The sequence below is a fragment of the Pieris rapae genome, chromosome 22 (genome assembly GCF_905147795.1).
Source record: "Pieris rapae chromosome 22, ilPieRapa1.1, whole genome shotgun sequence".
Taxonomy (NCBI): Eukaryota; Metazoa; Arthropoda; class Insecta; order Lepidoptera; family Pieridae; genus Pieris; species Pieris rapae.
Window position 1 is genome coordinate 1,519,554 of NC_059530.1, and position 15,442 is coordinate 1,534,995.

Here is a 15,442-nt window from a genome sequence, read left to right on the forward strand (position 1 = left end):
AGGGTCTGTTTCATAATGTATGGATACAGTACCAAATAGCTGTGCAAGACATCAATTATTTTTTGAAGACAATATTTATTCGAAAGATAAATTTTCCGAATAAGAAATATCGCGTTTAATGACGAATAGCGCTATCTGACAGAAGTGAAACGCAACAATAATGTTTATCCTAGCAATAAGTACATAACTAGCTTATTTGGAAGTTGGAACTTGTCGAACTTATCCATACATTGTGAAACAGACTCTTAGTATATCCAGCAATTGTCTAAAGTGCTGTAGTACACAATACTGTAGAATAATTTTAAACATCTTTAGTTTATACTTTAAAGTAGTCTTTCTCAACTCTCAACTGGTGAGACTTGAGAGGGGAAATCAGAAGTCTAGACTCTAGGGGAATGTCGCCAAGACCATCCGGCAACATTGGCTCTACAGGAGTATTATAACATTGATACATTCAACAACAACATTGGTGTATCAGAATCTTCAACATTATTTGCTTTGCATTTATTTATAATTTATAAGATACTACTACTCATAACAGCTAACAAACTAAATATGGGTATCATTCATTAGTAGGCGGCGCGGGTACCAAAACATGTTTCAAAGGTGTTTACGAAGTTCTTTTCAAGGGAAAATTGAAGAGATACCTGGTTAGTAAAAAAAAACGTAAACCAGTTTATAAACCACAGATTTTACTTCTAAGTGTATTGTTACAGGTTTACATGTGGATAATTTTGAATATGTAGAATCGACAATTGCAAGAGCATATTTCTTAAGTCATTGCCATTCTGATCATATGCAAGGTCTACATTCGCCTTCCTTACTTAAATATATCAATGAAAAAAACATATTTATTTACACAACGGAACTGTCTGCTGCCATTATTAAAGAAAATACCGAGGATGACAAAATATTAGACTACATAAAAGTCTTGAAATTAGGTAAATTTTGTTTTTAACACTGGAGATATTGTATACACAAAGTAACCATTAAAAAGTAATTAAAACCACCAATATGGTTGATTTGATCAAACATTTATTCAATGTTATTAATATGGTTATGAAACTGCTTTGTGTGTTTTTTTCTTAATGTAACATGTTAGAAACCATTCTAAGTTGGCCTTGTGCAATTATATATGAAATTTACATATTATAAAAAAATATTAATATCAAGCATGGTAGTTTGACTCCATTTCAATGTTATGGGGTGAAATCAATTCTTATTTTAATTTATTGCAGGATCAACACTTATTACATTAGAGGGAATACCAGAAGAAAACATTGAAGAAACATATGTGACAGTTACACTTATACCAGCAGGACATTGTGTAGGAGCAGTTATGTTTTTATTCCAAACTATAAATACTACAGTATTGTTTACCGGTGACTTTCGAATAAATGAAAAAGATATTTATAAGTATGCAGGTTTGCATGATGTAGCTGAGAAACCAATAAAAATTAACACAATGTATTTAGATACAACATTTATTGACCTAGTGTATGAAAATTTTCCAAAACGGTCACAGAGTATAGACGCGATGATAAAAGAGATAGAGCGGTGTTTGTCGACGGGTAGTGGTGTAGCGTTACATACATCAGCAAAGTATGGTTATGAATATGTTTTTAACAAGATTTATGAGAAGCTGGGAAGAAAAGTCTATGTAAATGAAGACCTATGGAGGTTTTATAGGTATTTATTTAATTTTACATATTTGTTTAATGCATACAATTATAAGCTAGTAAACTTATTGTAATATAATTCTTATTAAAATTATAAAATAAACTATAAGGTTTTGTATAATTCATAAAAAGTATATTGTATAATATTCTATGTGATAGTTTAGTTTGGTTGCAATTCTGTCTGCTCATGTTAAATTCAACCAAGTTTAATTTTATGTCCTATTTGTGCAAATTCAACATTATTTAAACTGTCTGGATTTCAGAAGCTCACATTAAAACCTTTAAAAAAAAACTCCTTTCGAAAAATGTTTGCAACAGATTAATGTTTTATGAACATAATTTTAACAACTTGCAGCAGATTGCATCTGTTTCTTTGATCATTGTTTACAAACAATGAACAGGTAGGTAATCAGCCTTCTGTGCCTGCCACATATCATACATTTTTAGGTTTTAAGACGTTGGTGTGATTTCCTTCACCTGGGACCTATAAATCCATCGGTGCACAGCAGTGACTCCATAAGACCTCATTGATCTCTGCTCCGCAATCTGTATAAAACGTGGCATTTAAAAATAATTTTTTTTGTAAATAATCAATTTAAATCCGAAATGGTTTTTAAAATGTTGTCAAATGGCCTATGGCTTACTAATGAGATGTTTTAATTTATTATATTATTTTAGAAAAATATCACATCTAGTCCCTGGTGTGACCAACAACAATAATGAAGCAATCATACATTTATGTACAAAACGCAACGAAAAGAATCACTCAACATGCATACCAAGGAACTACCCACAATTTGTTTACATTCATCTCTCAGCGATGAAATGGATAAATAGTAACACATTTAAGCCAATTCAACGAATGTCACCGACGCGAGTGGACGTGTGTTTTGCAACCCACTGTAGTCGGAGTGAGATATTGGGTTTTGTCAATTATTTTAAACCGGATAGAGTGATTGGTTTTCCTAATCCATATATAGGGGAGAGAGGGGTGAAACGGCATAGTTTGAGGGAAGAGGGTAAATTGGAAAGTATTTTAGTGAAAAAGTTTTGTAGTTGATGTTTTATTTGAAATCAGACCTTGTATGAAGATTGCTTGAAAGGGTGAGCGAAACACTACATTGAGAAAGTTTGTGTTTTCACAGAAAGCTGAAAAACTCCGTTGGACTCAAATTTTTAGGGAGAGAATGCGAGAACTCAATAATAAAAATACAATTTCTTTATTATGGAACATAAGATACAGATATAATTTGTTCCACGCCATTTAATTTGAATCTGTAAGGACACAAGGTAAAAAGATTTGACAAATTACACACCTACTGATTTGGACGAGAAAACGATAAAATTGCTAGCTACAATTATTATTTGTAAATTGTCCTTCATAGATTGATCAAATACTAATCACGACAGGTACTATAAAGTACTAGAGAAGGGACTAGTTAAGTCCCCTGATGAGTATGCATTATCTCATAAAAGTGGATTAAGCTAGAGGTATGTCAGGCCTGTAGCATGTGAAGATTCGAGGTCTCTGACTACCCCTACGGAATTATTAAAACATACAATTTTATAAATGTATATTTTATTAAATTTATTGACATAAAATCTGTTTTATTAGTAAATTCCCAATTTAACATTAGTAAAGGCGTCCGTGTCCTCTTATAATGCATGGGATGGTCGGTTGGGACCTCTCAGTCGCACACATCCTCTTCCCCTCCGGCGCCGCACAGTTTAGACGTGTTTTAAGTGAAAGTGCAGTTTAAATAATATTATTTATTTCCAAAATTTAAATAAATTTGGCATCAAAATTGTGTAACGACACCCGGCTCACATGAAACGTTGGGAGGTTTAGTTTTTCGTTGAGACACGCAAAAATTGTCTCCGTTAAGTGCTGTGATCCTGGTACCGTGCCTCCATCAGACGACCGTAAGCCCCTCCACCGGTGCGTTAGCCCCTCCCACATTACACTGCTCTGTCCCTCTTTGCGCATACGCAAATCAGCTTACGCAATACGGGAAGGACGCTCGCCAATCAGGGCTGCTACACTTGTTGCTGACATCTTTATCTGTTCCAACGAATTTTGAACCTTAGCTTTGACAACTGAAGTACATAATGAAAAAATCTTCTCCAACACAAGGAAATATTCAGTTGGAACGCGATGCAGGTGATAGCTCAACACAGGAGAGCGACCACGTCAATACTAAATCGCGGCAAAAGCGAAGACCTGCGCGCGACGAGAAGGACGATTTCCTCGTTCTAAAAAACGAAATGGCTGACGAAACGAAAAGGGAATGGCTGCGATCTTTCCAACGTGACCAAAATGCCAGGCTCGACAAATTGCAAGACCAACAGAACAGCCGACTGGATGCCATGGAAGGTCGTATTGCCGAACTTTCAGCTAAATTAACAACTGCTAATAACACTAGTCAAGACATTGGAAAGTCAGTAGATTTTGTTTCCGAAAAGATCTTTGAACTACAAGGAAAAATCGACAGTTTTAAAAAAGATTGGACGGCAATTTCGTCACAAATTAGTGACGTGGAGGATAAACAGGAAGCCTTAGCTCGAGCTATGAACAAGACATGCATCGAGATTCGTAACGTTCCTAAACAAACCCCAACCCCAACGAAGTCGGAGCTGTTCGGTTTTATAAGGAAACTTTGTTCTGGGCTTAACATAGAGATACACTCAGGTGATATTAGAGATGTTAGCCGATTCACCAGCAGGAAAGACAACATGTGTTGGAACCTCACCGTTGAACTTTCGAATACCCTTATAAAGAACAATATTTTAAGTGCGATACGTAAGTACAACGTTGGGAATACAGCTAACAAGCTGAATGCCAGCCATTTGGGACTCGGAGGTAATAAAGCTATTTATATATCAGAATACCTAACACCTAAAGCAAAGCGCATTTATTTTCTTGCAAGGGAGTTTGCGAAGTCAGAACAGTACGAGTACTGCTGGTCTGCTAATGGCAACGTATATCTTAGGAAGAAGAACGGCTTTCCTTACATTCTAATAAAAAATGAAGATCACCTTAACTCGCTAAGTAAAGCATGACTGGTGTTAGCTGTAGTTATATGTTTTTTATTGTTATTGTTTATATTTAATTTCCTTTCTTTTTCAAAATTCCATACAAAGATTAACACGTTCTACAAACAAAAAATACACTATACAGAACCACTCCACAGATATGACAGCAAAATAACTGAACCATTAATTATTGCTATGATTATGAATATATCAAATTTATCAAAGTACCACTATGATAGTGATAGGCCATATACCTTATACAATTGTCTACTTTTCCCTATTATACTATTCGACAAATATGACTCAATCGGTAATACAATCCTAAACACATTTAGATACAATTTTATCGTTTTTTATGCCATTTTTTTCTATCTATTTGAAAATTCGATAATTTGGGTTTAATTCGCGACATAGATGATACAAATTTCATAACCAACCAATATTTTAATTATCCGGAAGACTGTAAAGTTTTTTTCGAATCCACAGACCTCAACATTGTTACTCAAAACATCCGTAGCATTAATAAAAATTTTGATAGCTTTCTAGTATTTCTTATGAGGCTTCAATTTAATCCTGATTTAATTGTCCTAACTGAGTGTTGGATTGATGAAAATTTTACAGGTATTCACATAGATGGATATTCATGTACTTTCTCCCACAAATACATTAACAAGAGCGACGGAATCGTAATTTTTCATAAAAATAACATTAACGTTAATATAACTGAACCGGCATTTACAGATGCTAACTGCTTAGTTAGTCATTTAAATAATAATGCTGTTATCATATCAATTTATAGATCACCTTCCTTCTATAATGTTGATAATTTTCTCGACTCACTCGAAAACCTCATTTTATCGTACAACGGACACCCTATCTATATAGTTGGGGATCTTAATATCGACATTAAGGAGACGACCGACGATCGAAGAGCTCATAAGTTTCTTGAGTTAGTGAACTTCTACGGTCTTATCCAAGGACACTTCTTACCAACTCGTGGAGGTAATTGTCTAGATCATGCACTCATTAGATCACATTCACAATCACGCGTGGCTGTCTGCCCATCCCAAGTGAATGATCACATGTCTGTCATTATAGGAATCGACCAGACTAAACACCTGAATAATAATTTAGTCAAAGCCTCTCTTTTGATAAGTAAAGTTATAGACCACGACCAACTGTATAAAGATCTATCAGGGGTCGATTGGACCTTTCTTTATAACATCGAAAATATAAATGAAACAGTTGGTGCTTTCACAAGTACAATTACAAATTCAGTTAACACCAACACAAAAATCATTTATAAAAGAAATTCTCAAAGTATCAGAAAGCTATGGATAACACCTGGTTTGCTACGCTGTGTGAGAAGAAGAGATCAGTTGCATATCTTATCAAGAAAACAACCTAACAACGAACCGCTCCAAAAGCAATATATGCAATACCGAAATTTCTGTAATAACATACTTAAAAACCTTAAAAATTTATATGAGGCTAACACCATCCTTAAGAACAAAGACAATAGTAGGAAACTATGGAAATCTATCAAAAATATATGCCACCTTAACCCAACTAAATCAAATTCTAATAAACTTCTTGATCTACAGGAAAACCCTGAAAAATCTCTCGATATTGTAAACAATTACTTCAGTTCGGTAGGTAATAAATTGGCTTCCGATATATTGTCTAAGACAAACCAGACTGAACAAGACCTTTGCTACAAAGTGTCAATTTCCGCTAATTTAAATTCTTTTCTTTTTCTTCCTTGTGACGAGCGTGAAGTCATAAAAATTATTAGTTCTCTTAAGCCAAATTCTGCCCCAGGTGATGATAATATTAGTAATCGAGTGGTCATTTTACTAAAAAACATTATTGCTGCACCAATTTCTTATATCTGCAATCTTAGTATTGAGCAAGGTATCTTCCCTGAATCATGGAAAATAGCTAATATCACACCTATCTATAAATCAGGCAATAAAACAGATATTTCAAACTATCGTCCTATTTCTCTTCTCCCAACCCTCGCTAAAATCGCAGAAAAAATCATTAACGTCAGATTACTGAATTATTTGGAAAAAGAATCTATCCTTGCCGACAATCAATACGGATTCAGACTAAGTAGATCTACAGAAGATGCTACCACAGGACTGGTTGAAACCATAAGCTCCAAATTAGATGAAGGACAAAGATGTATCGGTGTTTTTCTTGATCTTGCCAAAGCTTTTGACACTGTTTCAAGGCCATTACTACTTGAAAAATTAGAAAGACTAGGAATTCGTGGTAATATCCTCCGTTGGTTTCAGTCCTACTTATCCAATAAAAAGCAGAGGGTTCGAGTTGATGGGCATAGCAGTCAACTAGAAAACGTCTCATGCGGTTTGCCACAGGGAAGTGCCCTCAGTCCAACGCTTTTTTTAGTATACATTAACGATTTATGTTCACTTCAGCTCACCAATGCTAAACTCTTCTCTTTCGCTGATGACACAGCTATAGTCTTTTACTCACACTCTTGGGCACAAGCCTCACGGTTAGCTCATTTAGGTCTTCGCCAAATCTCTCACTGGATTTTAGATAATCTCCTATCTCTAAATACGTCTAAGACCAAATACATATGTTTTCACATCTCGAAAACCAGCAAACCAAACCCTATCCCCCCTATTAAATTACACTCATGTCTGAACCCTTGCAACAAATGTAACTGTCCTCTTCTGGAACCCACGAAAACAACCAAATACCTGGGATTAATTATAGATTCAAGGCTTTGTTGGAGCCCTCAAATAAACTATCTATGTTCACGAGTTCGCAAACTTATAAATGTTTTCAAACGCCTTAGAAAACCTTCTGACCCACATACAACCAAGATAGTGTATACTGCATTATGCCAGTCGATATTATCTTACTGCATATCGGTATGGGGTGGAGCGGCATTGTCCCCGATGCTGAAAATTGAGCGCACCCAACGTGCCATTCTTAAAATATCCTTTAAAAAACCTTTCCGCTACTCAACATCAAAATTGTACAGCGAAGCAGGGCTCCTAACTGTAAGACAACTTTATTTAATAGCAATATGCAGGCTTTTTTGGAAACTAACACCCCCTACACCAAATCTAACCAAACGCAAACCTTTATATAAGCAACCTAAAAATCGCACTTTTTTCGCTCAACGCTTTTTCTCCTTCCGAGGTCCTTTCATCTTTAACCACCTTATTAAAAATAAAATGATCACTAACATTTCAAAAATCACACTTCATACTTTCACTAAACAACTCAAAAAATATCTTGTCAAGCTGTCCTATACTAACACAGAAAACATTCTAATCGTACAAAAATAGTGTAGATATAAATTTGTTAAGTAGAATTAATTAATTAAGTAACGTCTAGATGTAAAAGGAAGAGACTGGCTGCCCACAACACAGGGAATCCTAGTGTGGGGGCCAGAGCACTCTACTTTATAGACACAATTAATGTATTTTGTGGCTAATAAAGTTATTTCTTTCTCTTTCTTTCTTTACACATTCACTCGGAGCAATATTTTACTTTTTAAAATTTGACAACCGCAATTCTGGACTGATTTTTCGCAGGCAACCCTATACCACCGTGTTCAGAACAAAATAATCTTTAAATTCATTTAAATTTCTTTCAATAAACAGACCGTTGCAAAATGCTAGTGCAGATTTACCCGTTTAAACCTGGCAACCCGATAGTTGTGACCGGAAAAGAATAGGCAACCTAACTGCATATTCTATGGGCTTCATACTTTCGATTGGTATAGAATTTATTTATTTATTAATACTCCGTTGCATTACATAAAAGGTAAAAATATATATATAACATAATTTAATGAAAAGCAACTGGCGGCCTTATCGCTTTAGAGCGATTTCTTCCAGACAACCACTGTGGGTAAAGGAAAAAACCACTGTGTGTAAATTACATAATTACAGGCAACCCACATGGATTATATTTATTGACATATTGAATTAAATATAAAATATGTTTCATTAAATCAGCGTTTTATATCGGGATCTTAGACTAATAAGCCCTGGTAAACCTTACGTAGATTTAAATATATTTATTCTTTAAGGTAAACCAAAAAATATCGACTACGCGAGAACCAATCTAAAAGTAATAAAAATAATCATTAATTTTGATTTTTATACGTTCTCTGTACTTTTTAGTTTTCAATCAATGTTATAATGAAATGGAGTTTTGCATTGTTGTTTTTTAGTATAATACAGATAGGTATGTTTACGAATGTAAATTCTAATGTACGATTTCTCCATGCTTTAGAATGTAAAATGTACGGTCACGTAAAAAAGTTCCAAAATAATTCTAAACTTATTTTGGAAATATTTTACGCTTTGTTTCTAGACATTTGGTCTGGTCTCGGCACAGTCTGATTTGTACCCCAACTTTGTAACTTTCTAATAGCAATACTGATTCAATATTAATATTGACCGCGCAATACCAACCATGTCAATACTACGAGTATTGAGAGAATGACATTGAAACACATCGGCATTGAAAAAAAATACGTTTATTTTGGAACATAGGATCATCATGGTATCATTCATTCCACGTCATTAAATTCGAGTCTGTTGGCATCCCTACTCATCGGCAAAGAAGACAGAGGGTGTTGGCCGAGAGAAAAAGCCGGCGTAAAAAACTCTCGCTACTCTTTTAAAAAAAAAGCAAATCATCAAACAATTCTACAATATTTAAAATTTCTATTGCATTACCGACGCAAATTTTACGTGGAAAAAGCCCGCGTAAGTTAGGAGCATTTAATTAATTAATACGAGACAGTGTATGTGAAACAAATAGTAAATTAATGATATTTTTCAGTGAAGCTGAGAAAGAATGCAATTGCGTAAGTGATTTCTTTTCTTTCGGTGTTTATTGTGACTAAGTTTATTGTCAGCCTTTATAAATCTATTTAATTTTTCATAACGACTGTTTCAGCCCTGTTCCAAATGAAGAAAATCCGAATTTCATAAGAGATAGAATACGCAGTAAGAGTACCTTTCTATAATAACGTTTAAGGCTTTATACCAATGGAGTTTATGTGCGCATTAAAACCACTCGTAGAAGAACATCGTGAGAAAACCGACAAAAACCCCAAAAGTCGACATGTCAAACACTGAAGGCTGATCACCTATTTTATATAACAGGGGTCAAGTGGAAAGTGATACCGCCGCTCATGGACTCAATGCCAGAGGGATCGCGGGAGCGTGGCGGTCTTTTACGAATTAGCCCGCTCTTTTCTTGAAGGGCCCTATGGCTATCTGTCACTCAGGTCTCATGTCACAGAGACCAGTCTCTCACATACACTTTCAAATGTAAATCTTAGTTTAATCATCATACCCTTGTATGTATATGTGAGAGAAGAAATAAAGATTATTATTATTAAGTTGAATTGGCTCGGAGGTACTTCAGTAGGCAACTGGTTCCACATAGCGGTGGTGCGCGGCATTTGTCTTGAGAAACGCGCAGTTGTGGAACGGTGGACGTCGAGGTGAACGCCACCTACCTGAAAAATGATCATGAAGCACATCTCTATCTGCACAATGCCCAAAGATATAGCGCTATTATTTGGAATGTTAGCTGTTTTTTTGGCGTGTGTCATAGATTTTTATATAATAGCCAAGTAGATTGACAATTTATTTTTGATAGTTTTTCTTGTGCCTCGTAGTAAGCTTATTTATATTAATTATGAGTAAATTAACCTTTGGCAGAGATTTCACATTATTATTTATATTTTTTCTTTAGTTTTTATTTTATTTCATTTTAAGTTATAGTTGCATGTTATTTTGCGATTCTTTTTGTTGATTAATTATCCACTTCTCGTACTTTACCCTCTGTAGGTGTTCCTTTTTTTATTGTTCCATATTAGGATTGCCTGGAAGAAATCGCCTGTCAGCGATAAGGCCGCCCATTGCCTCATAATTAATGTAACCTACTTTTTGTTTTTTTTTATATGTTTATTATGGTAAATAAGTTATTATAAACAAATAAATAAAAAAATATTGACTACTTGACTATTAACTAAAAATCGACTGTGCCTGAAAGATGTTTTTGGGTCATAAAACACGGAGCTCTCACAGTCCCTGCCTGTGATGGGACTATAGATGCTGTTAATCATTTATGATCATGGTTACTACTCATGATTCGTTTAACATCCATCAAGAACCGTTCCTCTGTATCTTCCAGTAGTGACTTATGGCAGCAATTTTGCAACTCTGGGATCGGCAGGCAGGTCTGAAACTTTACGAAATAAATAATTAAAAAAGCTTTTGCCTTGTGACTTTATAGATAGCATATGGAAACCATTGATGAACGAGTCATGGACGAAGCGGTTCAAGAAACCATTCCACCCAGCCTGGATGGATTGGTGCGATCCATACCATTGCAATGATTACCACAAAATCGTGTGTGGTTTGAATCGGAAGAGTGTTAGGTTTAAGTGGTTTCAAAGTGGTTGTCACCTCGTCTTGAGTAATATGTGCTCAACATACAGGGGAAGTCTTAGTAAGTAGTAATCTTAATATATCTCCTATCACGATGTTTGTCCGCGATGGGCTCGTAAACTACCGAACCGATATCAATCAAATTTGCACACCTTGTGCAGTTTGATGTAACTTAAAAGATAGGATAGCATTACATCTCAATTTATACCCGCAATATTATTTTATTCCAAATATTTGTTTATTATTTTATACAATTCTAACAGATGTGAAGTGAATAGAAGAGAATAGTGCCATATCATTCGAAGATTGTCATGTCCTTTCAAATTTAAATTTTAACACTAAAAAAATGGGGGAGGCTTTGCCCGTGGGCACACAGAATCAGTATATTATATATATAATTTATATTGATTCTGATATAAGGCTATAAATTAAACAACAGATGGCGGTGTGTTAAAAGTACCAACGTTTCATATAAGCTATCTACCTTTTACACAAGTTCTCCTACCGTTTCCCTTGAATAATTCACTACTATGTAATATAACAAAAACCTTAGTCACAGCAACGCTTGGCCGAGACTGCTAGTATATTATACTTTATATACGAGTTCCTGTTAATTCGCAATGACCATAGCGGCCGGACTTACAGACCAGGGTCTGGGACGAGTCCCTGCCTGCTTCTTGCCTTAAAAACATTCCATTGTGGAACCACGAACGTCGAGGTGATACGGAAATATTATCTGTTTAATAAAAAAAAATATTAAATAATATTTACCTTCAAATACATTTGTTACGAAATTGGCACCCTAACAAAAATTATTATTTTCCTATGATCTCGAGTGATAAACATTCTAATAAAACAAATAACATAATACATCAAAATATACCTAATAACTAACCATAAAATTTAATAATTAGTCCCTTTAGGCAAGGTTCCGAAGATAGTGGCAGCGTTCCCCCTTTGAATAGCTAGACTAATTCTTTGTGCCAGGTAGCACAAAGAATTAGTCTAGTATCTGTTTAATTATATTTCAGAATATGACATAGTAGACAACAAGTATTGTTCTATGTATGTCATGTTTTTACGTCTCGGTTGTCAATCTGTGTGTTCGAACACCTTTGAACCGGTTTGTGGAGTTAGCCTGGTCGACAACCATCTCGTACTGTTTCAAAATCGATGCGCTTTTGAACGGAGGAACTGTCAGGGAGGGATCGTGGAAGGTAAATTTCTCGCTTAATTTTCCTATCGTAATTTTAGAGTTACTGGAACTAAAATGTATTATTTACGTATCTGATATTGGTGCTCTTGTAATTATAAATATTTTAGGAATATACTAACAATACAATAATATACCTGTAGCTGTATAGTAGTTTTATTCTGGGAGTACATTGTCTTCGTATATAATTATTTAAGTAATTTATACAAATGTTGCAAATTCTATTTTAAAGGAGTAAGTGTGGAGATTCTAGCCCATTCTTCTCCACATGAAACTTTTTTGGAAGGTGCGCCTAGAATCATGTTTTTTTGTAACGTTCAAAAGTGCCATTTTAGGTGGTCTAATTGGAATAAATGATTGATGACTTCGACTTTTTTTTAGCTTTAGGCTCACTTTTTGAACTGAATAGGCTATCTGACTCTTACAACTCAATTTCTAACATTAATGAAAATATTAATATCGTTCAGTTGTAACGTATTTTTAATATACATTTATTGTTTCAGAATATGAAGAAATTAGTTTAGATATATGTTTGAATAAAATGATGTCGTTATAAAATGTTGTTTTTATTCTTACCCGGAATGTCTGGACTGTTTAATTTAGACTATATGGCCCTCAGCCTTAAACTGAATATTTTTAAACGGGCAGAAGGCTCACCTGATGTTAAGTGATACCACCGCCCATGGACACTCTCAATGCCAGAGGCCTCGCGAGTTTGTTGCTGGCCTTATAAGAATTGGTACGCTTTTTTCTTAAATCTTAAAAACATTGGTTCGAAAATACTTCAGTGGGCAGCTGGTTCCACAAAGTGATGGTGCGCGGCAAAAACTGCCTTGAAAAACCGCGCAGTTGTGGAACGGCGGACGTCGAGGTGATGATGTTCTGTCATTAGACGGCTTTAAAGAAGAACTGCTTCATAATTCTTAACCTAAATGTCAGCAGGTCGAGGTGATCAGCCTTGCCCAGGATATGTCTTCAATTGGGACTAAGAATCGAGACTTAACACGAACTATGACTTACACACCGTCCTATTAAGACATATCGGTTTCGCCACGATATACTTACTCGTAAAAAGATAGATAATATGTGATTAAAAGAAATAGTCCACTAATGGGACTCGCTATGACCTCAGGGTCAAGAGACTTTTACTGCTATGCCATAAGCCTTATGTACAATTAATTAAATAAAATGTATTAGGTATTTAAAGAAAACACTTTTTTTAACATTAATACATAACTTCAATCCGTTAAAAAAATGTTTTCTTTAAATGTGTAAAAGTTATGTTAATAAAGGACAATACTAAAATGTATTACATATTATCACTACATAGTATAAAACAAAGTCGCTTTCTCTGTCCCTATGTCCCTTTGTATGCTTAAATCTTTGAAACTACGCAACGGATTTTACGGATAATAAAAATAATAACGGATAGAGTGATTCAAGAGGTTTATATGTATAACATCCATTAAATAGTGAAGAAGTTCTGTTATTTTTGAGGTTTCTAATGTGATGTCGTAAATAATTACATTTTTCCGCTTACATTGCAAACGCAGGCTGAACTCTACGAGTTTTATCAAAATAATGTACTAAGTATTATACACATTGAAAAGGTCTACAGAAAAGTCCGTGATGGTATATGTCTATCTCTTATGGATAATCCACAATAACTTTTTTTTGTCATTTACTTTTTACGACAAATAATGGCTAATTTTCGAAGCGATTTTAACCAATACAGCATTAATCCTTAACCAATTAAATACCTTGAATTCATTGTTCATTTAATATAGATCTATACAACCCATTACAGCTTATTTATTTTATTATTAGCAGCGATCGAACGCGTATATTTTCTAGCGACGGAAATAACAATACATAATAAAAACCTGCTTTTCATCAGCATGGCACCCATGCGAAGCTGGGGCGGGTCACTAGTATAACATATAATAACATGTGAATATAAAAAATGATTTCTAAAAACAACAAATGATTTGCACGGACTGGCTTCTTTTGTAAGTTTAATTGTTTTCAGGATAATAATGTCACTCTATTCCGACTCTGTTCACTGTCCGGTAGTAGACACTTTATTTCCAGTATAGCTTAGGTTCGATTCCATGCAGTACGATAATGATTATGAGGTAATCTTTATTACGATGGAATTGTTTAAATATGGCTGACAGGTTTTAATTACGAATATTCAGACCATAAAATATTTCTAACATAATTCAGTTTCAGTTCATAAAATGCGTATACACCTATTGATTTGTGTTATAATCGGTAAGTTTTGACCACATTCATGGCTGTGGCAGCGGTTCTTAATATTCTTATTAATTATTTACTTAAAGTTTATTTTTCACGTACAAAAAGATTATTTCTAACTAAAATAACTCATAATAAAAGAAATCGGTGCTGTTTAAACAAAGTCGGCTTCCTTTGTTTAAAGATAATTTCAAAGAATGGGTGAAAACTCCGTGGGAGTTATCCAAAGAAAATTAAAAATAATAAGAAGGTATATTATATCAAAGTAAAAATAATATGAATGTATATTATATCAAAGTAAAAATAGGGAGAAGGGGGGGGGCGTCAGTAAGAAATGACGATAGGATGATTATAGGGGAGGGGGGGGGGGTCTAAAATCGGGAAAAAATCGATGACATAATTTATGGACGGCCCCAAATACGCGCGTAAATCGCCAGACTCTCGACGAGACGCGCGGTATACTAGGGACGCCTGGTTGCGTCGCGTGAGCGCCAAAATTTTGACACGGAATTGTTGTTACGCATCTTGTGGACGCAACGGTCGCGAATAATACGCGCGAGAGAATCGCGACGAATTCGCCCTTTCTGGACAAGCTCTTAGGGTTGCATGACGCAATGATCTTAGAAAGAATCTATAAGAACTTGTTTATAGATTTTATCGTTGTTTAGATTTTATGTTTTAAATGATAGCAGATTAAACCCTTAATTAAGACATTTCGTTAATTAAATGCTATACACCAGCTATTATAATAATAAATATATTAAATAATACTTGCTATAAAAAACCAGGTTGTGTAAATT

The 15,442-nt window shown here is 34.7% G+C and overlaps 1 protein-coding gene across 1 annotated transcript; it reads left to right on the forward strand.

Moving 5' to 3' along the window:
* The first annotated feature begins 1 nt into the window (after position 1).
* LOC111001070 (protein artemis) lies at positions 2-3,281 on the forward strand. The gene is made up of 4 exons (XM_022270776.2): positions 2-650; positions 717-941; positions 1,239-1,689; positions 2,358-3,281. The coding sequence occupies exons 1-4, from the start codon at positions 596-598 to the stop codon at positions 2,737-2,739; spliced, it is 1,113 nt and encodes a 370-aa protein (XP_022126468.2). The 5' UTR covers positions 2-595; the 3' UTR covers positions 2,740-3,281.
* The last annotated feature ends 12,161 nt before the right edge of the window (positions 3,282-15,442 follow it).